The sequence below is a fragment of the Mastomys coucha genome, unplaced genomic scaffold (genome assembly GCF_008632895.1).
Source record: "Mastomys coucha isolate ucsf_1 unplaced genomic scaffold, UCSF_Mcou_1 pScaffold22, whole genome shotgun sequence".
In the NCBI taxonomy this organism is placed as follows: domain Eukaryota; kingdom Metazoa; phylum Chordata; class Mammalia; order Rodentia; family Muridae; genus Mastomys; species Mastomys coucha.
In genome coordinates this window covers 8,279,875-8,291,003 of record NW_022196905.1, presented here as the reverse complement: position 1 = coordinate 8,291,003, position 11,129 = coordinate 8,279,875, and the positions used below count along the sequence as shown (strand labels likewise).

General features: G+C 45.1%; 1 protein-coding gene across 7 annotated transcripts in view; it reads left to right on the top strand.

Annotated features, from left to right (window-relative positions):
* Positions 1-11,129, top strand: part of Fam161a (FAM161 centrosomal protein A) — an 18,740-nt gene that overhangs the window by 4,346 nt on the left and 3,265 nt on the right. For 3 of the 7 annotated variants that reach the window (XM_031341984.1, XM_031341980.1, XM_031341979.1), the window contains exons 2-3: positions 4,585-4,802; positions 9,319-10,449. In XM_031341984.1, the coding sequence (XP_031197844.1) occupies positions 4,639-4,802; positions 9,319-10,449 (1,295 nt within the window). In that variant the 5' untranslated portion in view covers positions 4,585-4,638. Of the gene's footprint in view, positions 1-2,296; positions 2,406-4,584; positions 4,803-9,318; positions 10,450-11,129 lie in introns of those variants that run through there. The other 4 variants (XM_031341982.1, XM_031341981.1, XM_031341983.1 and 1 more) reach the window with 3 other exon arrangements.

Sequence of the window (11,129 nt, the reverse complement as noted above, 5' to 3'; positions counted from 1 at the left end):
CAATACACAAAAGAGATTAAGGATCAGCCACCATGGTAGGAGGGCTGGAACAAGGGCCCAGGGGGTCCCACATTCACTGAGAAAAACTGAGGTGCACAGTCAAATGCAAAATTCCCTAAAAATGAAGAATAGAGAGTGTGTCCCCAGAGGGGAGTTCTGTAGGTAGGGAGAAGAGCGAGTGTTCCTCTGGTGGTTTCTATTTTCCTAAAGGAATAAAAGGGTTATGAGAACAGTTTGTGTGTAGGAAGAACAGGGAAGGGCACAGCTGCTGGGCCAGCAGAGTCATTTCCCAAAGGAGCACTAGGTGCTGGGCAGACTAGGTATCCACTAGACATTGTTGTCTATTGTTTTGGAAAGCTACACATCAGTTATAGTGATAACCACTGAACATATTCTCTTTTTCAAATATCTAATATTAGTGCATTTAGAAGGTGGAGTCAGAACTGTGAGCTTGAAGCTGGGCGGCGGTGGCGCACGCCTTTCATCCCAGCACTTGGGAGGCAGAAGCAGGCGGATTTCTGAGTTTGAGGCCATCCTGGTCTACAGAGTGAGTTCCAGGACAGCCAGAACTATACAGAGAAATCTTGTCTAGAAAAACCAGAAAAAAAAAAAAGAACTGTGAGCTTGAAACCACCCTAAAGCACATGGAGAGTTCCAGACTGGCCTAGAAAACATAGTAAGACCTTGTCCATAAAGAAATAGAGAAATGAATAAATCTCAAACATCTCGGTACAGTGGCCCACAGCTATAGTCTCAGTATTTGGGAGGCTGAGGTATACCTACGTCATTAAACAGTCATAAAATTCCTTCCTTCCTCCTCTTCCTCTGCTTCCTGGTCCTTTTCTTCTTTGGAGTCAGGGTCTCACTGTGTAACCCTGCCTGGCTTGGAGCTCATGGAGAAGAGGAACTTATGTAGAGGAGGCTGGCTTCCTAGAGATCTACCAACGTCTGCCTCCCAGATGTTGAGATTAAAGGTGTGTACCACCATGCCAAGCCCAGAGGATCTCTTGTAGCACATGCTGGCCTCAGATTGGTGATATAGCTCAGTCTGACCTTGAACTCAAGATCCTTCTGTATCTGCCTTCTAAGTACTAGAATTACAGACAGGGGCTACCAGGTCCAGCATTGAGAAGAACATAAATTAGTGAAAGTTCCAGAACGTCAGATAGACTCTGTACACTACAGCGCAGACAGTTCCTTATGGTGCTGACACCAGTTAAGCCTCAGGTGCTAAGAGGGCTGATACATCCCTAAGTGGGTCAAGCCACGCTCGGGAAGATCAGCTTCTTCCGTAGTGGCACTTACAACACGGAAAGCTTAATATGAAGGAGGAGGAAAGTGACGGCATTGCACATGGTATTCTGCAAACCAGACAGTCCCGGGGCAGAGGGTGAAGGTGAAACGAGAACTGGGAGGTATTTCCTAGCTGTTCATCTGTTTTAGGTTAAAATATAAGCAAACTAGGAGGGCCTGTTTGAAAAGTTTTCCTTGCGTTAACAATGAACTGGGCACTGTGCAAATCTCAAGTGTGAGTGCTGCTCACCAGGCCCACCCACTTTTCTCAGGCTGCTCCTTCTCCTTCTCCTACAGTTCTTCCAGCTCAGAGACTTGATGGTTTTAGTATAGAGATAATGGAGGCAGGGCCTTTGAAGAGATTTTCTGGGAGAATGAATGAGCCTGTGGATGTTCTGTCTGAAAGTTGCTCCCTATTTTAACTAGAAGACATATAAATGCAAAACACTGACAGGTTCACTGCCTGATTTTAGATTTTTCATTTATGCTGGATTGTGTGTGTTTTCCTTAATACTCTGTAAGCTCAGTGCAGCCCTTCAGTGACCTGTTTCCTCGGGTGCTCCAACCTTTGCAAAGGAAACACCTGCTATTTTCCTTTGGTGGAAACTTACATAGTTTCAAACTTATACCTTCTTTCATTCCACAAATATTTAGTGGACATGTTTTCTTGGCCAGGTACCTTTCTAGAAGCTGGGGACACAAAAGCACAATGCAAATAAGCTTTGCATTTGAGTTGACTCTCCTGTCTGGGCAGGCCTGGGTATGCATGGGACCAGGATGGAGTAAATGGTTGGAAAGCAGAAGAGGACTCATGGTACGTTGGGAGAGTTGTTATTTCAAAGAGGATAGTCAACAAAGACTCTTTTGAGGTGGCATTTGAGTGAGCAGTGAGCAAGTATCCTGCACAAACTTCAGGGTCGTCAGCATCCTCAAGAGACGGAGCAAATCAAATGCAGAGACCTCAGGGGAACTCTGGTCATTCTTTTCTTTGTTTGTTTTCAAGGTTGAGTTTCTCTGTGTAACTTCGGCTGTCCAGGAACTCATTCCATAGACCAGGTTGGCTTGGAACACATCGACCTGCCAGCTTCTGCCTCCCAAGTGCTGGGATTAAGGTGGGTGACCCATAGTTGTTTTTTTTTCTTAGGGCCTATGTATGTTTATTGGGAGGTGGATTGTCTATGTGGGTCTGTGTGAGTTTGTCATGCATGGGTTGTATCCGTGGAGGCCAGAAGAGGGTGCTGGAATTTCTGTAACTGGAATTCTGGATTGTTGTGAGCCACTGTATATGTGCTGAGAACTGTATATGTGCTGGGTCCACTGCAAAAGCAGCAAAATCATAATTCTCCTAAGTGCCTTGTATGACATACAGTAAATAGGTTTTGGTCCTGTGAGTTGTTATGTTTCTACATATCAGTTCTTTTTTTTTGTTGGTTTTGTTTGTTTGTTTGTTTGTTTGGAGACAGGGTTTCTCTGTATAGCCTTGGCTGTCCAGGAGCTCACTCTGTAGATCAGGCTGGCCTCAAACTCAGAAATCCCCCTGCCTCTGCCTTCCAAGTGCTGGGATTAAAGGCACGCACCACCACTGCCCAGCTACATATCAGTTCTAGTAAAGAAAAATTGTTTTCTTTCCTTTGTTTTCTTGGTGATCCCAAGTGGGACAACATCAGAAGAAAAGTGTCTTCTTCCAAGAGCCACAGGCCTGAGCCTAAGACTAGACAGTGGTTAGGAACACTTGGTGCTCTGGCAGAGAACTGGAATATGGTTGCCAAGATTCACATTGGACAACTTGAAACTACCCGTAATTCCAGCTCCAAGGGATTGAATACCCACTTCTGCACTCATCCATATACATGTATGCAGATAGTTTAAAAAATATACACTAAAAAAATATCCATTTATCCATCCCCTCCTTTCTCGATGTGCAGAAGAACCCATAGCCTGGTACATGATAGGCAAATGAGATACTTCTCCAGCCCAAATTATTGTTTACAATGGAGTCTTCTGAATTTTCCCATTGGAAAAGCTAAACAGACTTATTTTCTGAGATTATATTACTATGAACCTAACTTGGGAATATACTTTGTTTGCTTTTGAGTGTGTTTAAGGCAGTAAGCTAAATTTAAAACCATGGTTGGAGGCCCTTTATGCATAGTGTTATACATAATCTAAAATTTGTCTACTGAGAACATTAAAAATTATATTTATAAAGAAAGTGAGGGGCTTTGGGTGTTTTATATGTTTGTTTAGGTGCACGTGTGTGTGTGTGTGTGTGTGTGTGTGTGTGTGTGTGTGTGTATGCACGCACCCACAGAGGCCAGAGAACAACTTCTGTGCTATGGCATTCTTCAGTGCTGCTTGCTGTTATTTAAGGAAGGGTCTCACTGATTAGGCTTCAGGGAGCCTTCTGTCCCCACCTCCCCAGTGCTGGGATTATAATCTTATGTCACCATGTCACCATGTCTGGCTTTGTTCTTTTTAAACATGGGTTCTAGGAATTGAACTCATATATGATTGTATAGCAAACACTTGAGCAATTAAGCAATTTCTCCAGCTCTAGAAGAGAGGTTTTTCTCTCCTTAGTTGAGTCAGTTAGAAGAAAGGAAAGATGGGGAGTGTGGGAGAGGAAGCCCAATCGGAAGCTCCGGTCCTGACTCGTGGAGTCTCCAGCCACACATCACTCCGTGCTCTCTTCTCGAGTGACACTTCTTCACTAAGTGTCTGCCACCTGTGGACATTGCTCTTCTTGCTGCCCACAGCAGTGACTCTCCTCTGCCCTCTCCTGCGTCCATTTTCCCTCCAAGATCATCCTAATCGGGCTTCCTGGAGAGCCACTGAGAACTTTGTCCCTGAGCCCCATTCCTGCCCCCTTTCCGCTGCACACCATGGGAGCCCGAGGCAGGAGTCCCTCAGGAGCTGGCTCTGGGCACAGGAGCAGCAGCTACTCATCTCTCAGCAGAAAAACTGCACACCTCCTGGAGAAATCCTTGTAGCTGAGCTCCATTCTGCCTTCTGCAGTAGTCATGACAGCACATGAATATTTTCTGTCAGTAATCTAGGAACCTGACCATTATTAAATGGATGGAAGCCAGTCAGTGTGGCACATGCCTTTGATTCCAGGAATCAGGAGGCAGAGGCAGGCAGATCACTAGTTCAGAACTAGCCTGGTCTACATACGAAGTTAGAGGCCAGCCTAGGCTACATAGTGAGACTTCTGTGAGAATCAGCATTTGGATCAGAGTCAATTTGTTATTTAATTTCAAACAGCAGATAACAGAGTTCTCTTCCAATCAGGCAGGTTGCCACAACTTTCCTGGGAAGGGCGAAGAGGTGGCCTTCGAGAACACTATGAACTTCTCTGATATTTACCACTCTGATGAAGAGTATTTCAGGAAACTCAAAGACCTGAAGGCTGTGCATTCAGAAGCCATGGCAAAATTAGAGAAAATGTTCCAGGAGAAGCTAAATATAACAAACATCCAGGCAATGTTCACCAGGGATGACTCTTCTAGGTAAGTCTCTTCTAGATAAGTTCATCATTGTCACTTGTAGGCTGTACTAAGATAAACGCTTAGACAAAGTTGGAAGAAAGTATCCCACAGTATTTGCTTCTAAATAGTCCTTCCTAGTAGTGATGATATAGAAAAGTGGGCTTTTATTCACAATGTTGAGTGGCTTATCATTCTACTAGGTTCCCTCTTGCTTTGAGGGTCAGTTGGTGGCCATCTGTTTGTTTTTATTGTCATTTTAAAATGCATTTTGCCTGCATGCATGTCTATACCACTTGTGCACCCGGTATCCATAGAGAATTGTGAACTGCCATGTGGGTGCTGGGAGTCAAATCTGTGTTGCCCGCTGAGCCATCTCTCCAGTCCTTTCATCTGTGCTTCTCTGCCTTACTTATGCTTACAGATATGTTTTAAAATACTTAGGTTGGCCCAATTTTGAAACATGATCTTATACTCTATATAGTCCAGGATAGCTTAGAACATACCTTTGTTGCAGGAGTTTTGGCTACTCTGCTTTGTGCTCCCAGCTGGTCACAGGTACACACCTACCCAGCAGCTCTCTTAGACACACACACACACACACACACACACACACACACACACACACACACAAGCTTATTTTTAAATTGTTTTACTGGCTCTGATGGCTGGACTCTTCTAAGCTCTCTGTGGCTAGCATACCCTTACTTACCTTCATTCCCAGCTCAACACCTCTAAATCTTCCCTCAGCTTAGTTGATCATGTAGTAAACTTGGCTCAACTCAGAGAACACAGATTGACAATAGATCGTTGCAATAACATGAGGTCTATTGATCCATGTATGTAAGGTTGCCCACTCTCACGAGGGGGGTCAACCTCGAACTCAGAAAGCACACATCTTTTATACTTTACAGAGGGCAGATTTCTGCAACAAGGCTAGCTGGCTTACTCTGGTTGGTGGAACACAGGACAAAGGATCTCATGAGGCATTGCTCAGAGGGCTGTTCTTGGCTTAGTCAGCCAACTTCCCTATCCAGCTCTGCACCTGGCCTTGAAAAGTCTCCGAGAAGGGGCTGAGTAACTAGGTGGTAGGGGGCATTGTCATCAGCAAGGTCAGGGTGACAGTTTGTGGTCTTTTTCGAAATTCACCACAGGGAGGGGTTGGGGGATTCTTTCGAGAATTGCTAATCTTGTTTTCATGGACCTTAACTTCATTGCGACCACCAGTTATTTTTGTTTTGGCTTTACTTAGCTTAGTCAGAATGGCCTGGTCATTCTGTCTCAACATTCTGACCATCAGAAGTTTGTTTTTACAGCATGCCCTTGGCTATCTCTAGAACACAGCTTCTTAGTGTTTCTCAGAAAACACTTAGCCAAATGGCTGGAGCTGCTGCTTGCTACTGTAAAACTTTGTTTCCACACTGCGTGCTGCTTACAAGAGCCCCCCCCCCCTTATTTTACTGTGAACCTTTATTTCTACATTCCCAGAACTCTGTTTTTCACTTTATTATTTCACTCAGTTACCTTCTGTGAACCCCATTGGTCTTGCTGCCAAAGACACTTTTGGGCTGCCCTTGTGTGGGCCACCTTTCTTTTCCTACATTTTGGAAGATCTCCCCTACAACTCTGAGTCTGTTGTGCTTGCCTCTCCCAAGTTAGATCTCTTCTGCCTCCCTCTCCTCTCTCCTAGCTTGTGGGAACCTAGAAGTCCCACCTCTTTCTTTCTGCCCAGCCATTGGCCACTGGCAGCTTTATTGATAGATCAACAACCAATTGGGGGCAAGGACCTTCAGTGTAAGTACACACAGATCCTGATTAAATCAAAGCATCAGAACCACCCTTCTACAGACCCCAAACTCTGGGCACTCCTCCTGCCTCAGCCTCACAAGTGCTGAGATTACAAGCATGAGCCATCATGGTTTTCTTTTTTTTTGAGACAGGGTCTCTTGAAGTCCAGGCTAGCCTCACACTTGCAAAGTAGCCAAGGATGACCTTGAGCTCCTGATCCTCTCACCTCGACTTCCTAGATGATGAGATTACATGCAACCATGCTTTACTAGAGCTGGGCCTTTTGCTGTTGTTTCAGATAAGGTCTTAGGGTGTAGCCCTAGCTGTCCAGGACTCACTATGTACATAGTGAGGCTGGCCTTGAATTCACAGAGATCAACCTGCCTCTGCCTGCCAAGTGTTGTGGTAAATCTCCAACCCCAATAAGCCCATTCAAGGAAAATGCAACTCAGTTGTACATTATAAACGGCATGCCTGTATTGGGCAGACATGCCTCTACACCAGCTATGAAATCCTTACTCCTTGCAGTTTCTCCAGGCCATTCGATTCTGCTCCACCTTCCTTCCGACGACCCCCCCCACCCCATCCCCAACTCTGTCCTCTGTTCTCTGGAAACTCCTCCCCTCCTCTTCCTGGCTTACCTGGAAAATCCACCTCCTCATTTTCACCCAGCGATTGGCTATTTGTCATCTCTCTTAGCCAGTCAGAGAATTAAGGGAAATTCCCCTACAGCGGAGTACTAAGATTAAAGGTGTGTGCCACCATGCCCAGCCAGTCCTTTCTAAATAATGAAAATTAAAGTTTATTTTAAAAAATTAAAAGGTGAGCTCATTAAAGATGCAAGGTTTTGATTTCTGGGTTTTGTTTTGTCTTTTGTTGTTTTTTTGTTTGTATGTTTTTTTTAGATTTATGTATTATATATATGCAGTGGCCTGCCTGTATGTATGCCTGCAGGCCAGAAGAGGGCACCAGATCTCATTTCAGATGGTGTGAGTCACCATTTGGTTGCTGGGAATTGAACTCAGGACCTCTGGAAAAGCAGCCAGTGCTATTATCCTCTGAGCCATCTCTCCAGCTCTTGATTTCGGTTTTGGTTTTTTTGTTTTTTGTTTTTGTTTTTTTTTTGGTTTGTTTGTTTTTTGTTTTGGTTTTTCGAGACAGGGTTTCTTTGTATAGCCCTGGCTGTCCTGGAACTCACTCTGTAGACCAGGCTGGCCTCAAACTCAGAAATCCGTCTGCCTCCACCTCCCAAGTGCTGGGATTAAAGGCGTACAGCACCACCGCCCGGCCGATTTCTGTTTTTTAAAAGCAATCTAGTTTCAAGGCTCATTTCTACTGTGGACCTGCTTCCTTTGAAACTGTAAGCTGATCCTTTACCTAACCCAGCTGGTCACCTGACTGTACATCATCTGTGTGTCAGAACTGTCTGAGCTCTGACACCCCCAAGGACGTCACAGACGTTGTGGAAAAAATTGACTCTTATTTGGGTGCTTCTACTCTTACCTTTGATCTTTCAGTTCTTCAATAAAAGACACAACTTTTGTTATTTACAACAAGCCTTTATCAGCACCAGAGCTGGACAGATTTTACCCTCCATGTTATTAGAACCTACTTGCCTATCGATGACCCCAGTAACTATGTTCCATCTGGGCTGCTCTCAACTCCACTTGGCTAGCCTTCAGGGCCAGGACTTTAAGATTCTGACCCCAGGGTGCCTTCTCTCTCCTACCATCTTCTCAGTATCTTCTCCACCCCAACCAGGTTACATAAAACCCATCCACCTCTAAACTGTCCATCAGCAGCTGTAGCCAATTTTGTTTAAACAATAGTTTTAAGTCACAAAACTAGGTTTGCACAACAAAAGGTTGTAAATGTGAAAACTCACTTGTAGGCCCGAACCTTAAAGTACAGAATTTAGCATTATAATTAATACATGGCAACAGACCAAACCGCAACAGTAGACTTGCAGTACAATGTGACTTCCAGTCACAATGAGACTTCCAGTGTCTCAGAAACGGGAGGAATGGCGGTCATGCTCAGGTGCTGGTGGGAGACAGGGAAGTATTTTAAACAAAGGTGTCATACATAAGTATGATTTTTTTTCCCCCAAATAAGGGTAGGAATCAAATCTTCAGTGCATAAGAGACAGTCTCTCAATATGTTGCTGAGGCTAGCCTTGAGCCCCATATTCCTCCAGTCTTGGCCTCCATTAGCATGTATTAGCATGCCCAACTGAATTCAAACTGGATCAAAATAAGAGGCAAAGAGGCAGGGTGGATACAGGAAGCAGTCCTTCAGGACAGCGGCAGGCATGGTAGGGAAAGGAGTCAGGTGAGAAGACTTCCGGAATGATGACTAGGCGAGGGAGGGGTAAGACTGCTGGGTAAGCAGGGGCCAGTCGTGATTGACAAGTAGTTCAGACTTTATAGCAAAGATGAAAGTGTTAGGTAGGAGTAACATGGTCAGACACAGTCAAGATGGTGACTCTGGGAAACACAGAGGGGATGAATAAAAGTAAGACAGGAGAAGCAGCTGACGAATCAAGTTCTTTTTCTGAAAAGTGAGAGTGGGTTAGATAATTCATAGTCATCTTTCAGCTCTATTCTATAGAAAAATGATATTGTCACGACCCTTAGACAGGTACTCCCTTCTAGCTGACTGTACCCTTAGTCTTAGAAAATCTGTAATTACAGTAACTCTAACATTTGGCCACATAAAATTGGAAGTGTACCCTAATTATTTTTCCTCCTAGTTCTGCATCGGAAAAGAGCTGCTCACATCCCGCCTCATCAGTGACCTCACTTTCACAGTCTGACCTAGACGGGTCATCCTGCTTGTCCACAACTACTGATGAGGAGTTGTCAGACCTAGAGAAAAAGACTCCCGGGGAAAGCGGAGCAATGACCTATGCCAAGGAGCTCATAAACAACATGTGGAACGACTTTTCTGTTAAAGATTACGTCCAGGATGGCTCGGACCTCCAAACGGATAAGAACAAGAGGAAGAAACCTAAATCCTTGACGCCCAGGATTACAGTGCCTGCACCCTTTGAAATGACCGTAAGAGAGCAGAATCGGAGAGAGAAGGCTCGGTCCGATCTGGAAACGAAGCAGAAGCTGCTCAAGAAGGACGAGGACGACGCAGAGTGTAAGAAGAAATTCCGAGCCACTCCTGTTCCTTCCCGCTTGCTCCTTCCCCAGTATGAGGATCTAGTCAAGCAGAATGAGGAGCGTCGGAAGAATGTGCGGGAGAGGAGCAAAGCCGCGCTCCTGGCCTCCCAGAAACCCTTTAAGTTCATTGCGAGGGAGGAACAGAAGCAAGCAATCCGTGAGAAGAAGCTGGGAGACCTTTTTAGGGCGAAAAGGAAAACGAATCAGTTTAAAGCCAGACCTGTGCCTCATTTTATTTACAGGCTAGCTGCGAATGACAAGCCAAAGAAAGAAGAGCTCTATGGGGGCAGCAGAATGCAGCCCAAGGCCAGAGATCTGCTGCAGAATTCGCCTTGGCCCACTCGGTCAGCTCGCAGACATTTCAGGGTCCCCAGAAGTCCTGCAAAGCCAAGGGGTAAACACAGGCGTAGGTGCCTGAGCCATGTTGGAGACTTGGAAAAATGGAAGGAACCCGTCTCTGAAAATAGCTTTCTGAAATGCACAGTGCTTTGTGAACAGTGTTGTCTTCACGAATCCCCATGTGACTCCGATAAAAGATCGAAAGGCTTGGCAGACAACAGAGCAGATGAAGAATATTTGAGAGAAACACGTAGGCCTGGTCTATCTCCTAGGCGCAAATCACCCGGAAGAAGCTCGTACCCGAAGCCCAGGCCTCATGAATGCAGCCCACCGATGCCCACCGCGTCTTCCCGAGGGCGGGAGCAAGCCATCAGGTAAGGCGCCAGGACAGGAACGCCCTGTCACATGGTTGCTGAACTTGCTTATGAAGCCCTGTGGGTTTTAGCTTGGTAAATCTGGATTTACTAAATTATCTGGAAGGTATTGTATGACAATAGATCATAGAGAATCGTTTGCTAAGAACGTTCTTCTAAGAAACAAATGTGATTTCTGTGTTTCCTTGGGGATAGGTAGATAAGCTTATACCATCAGCCTTACTTGGATTTCCAATGTCACAATTAAGATTTTGGTCAAAAAGTGGCCTTTTTTTTCAGCCTTTGAATTATCCTGTGTTAAATCTTTGCTGGACAACTTCCTCCTTGGCTTAAAGTGAATAAATTAAGCCTTAGTTTGTTGCCTTCAGGAAATCCCTTGAGGAAAAGAAAATGTTGGAAGAAGAGAGAAATCGGATCCTAACTAAACAGAAGCAAAGAATGAAAGACTTGCAGAAACTACTGGCAACCCGGGTTAAGGCCTATGACTCACACCAGAGTTTGTCTCAGATAGTTAAATCTAGGGTAAAGGATCTCAGGTACCATGGAAGAGCCTGGAAACTCCACCATCAGCTGCCAAACTCAGATTCCTTCCCTTCCCTTCCCTTTCCCTTCCCTTCCCTTCCCTTCCCTTTCCCTTCCCTTTCCTTTCCCTTCCCTTCCCTTTCCTTTCCCTTCCCTTC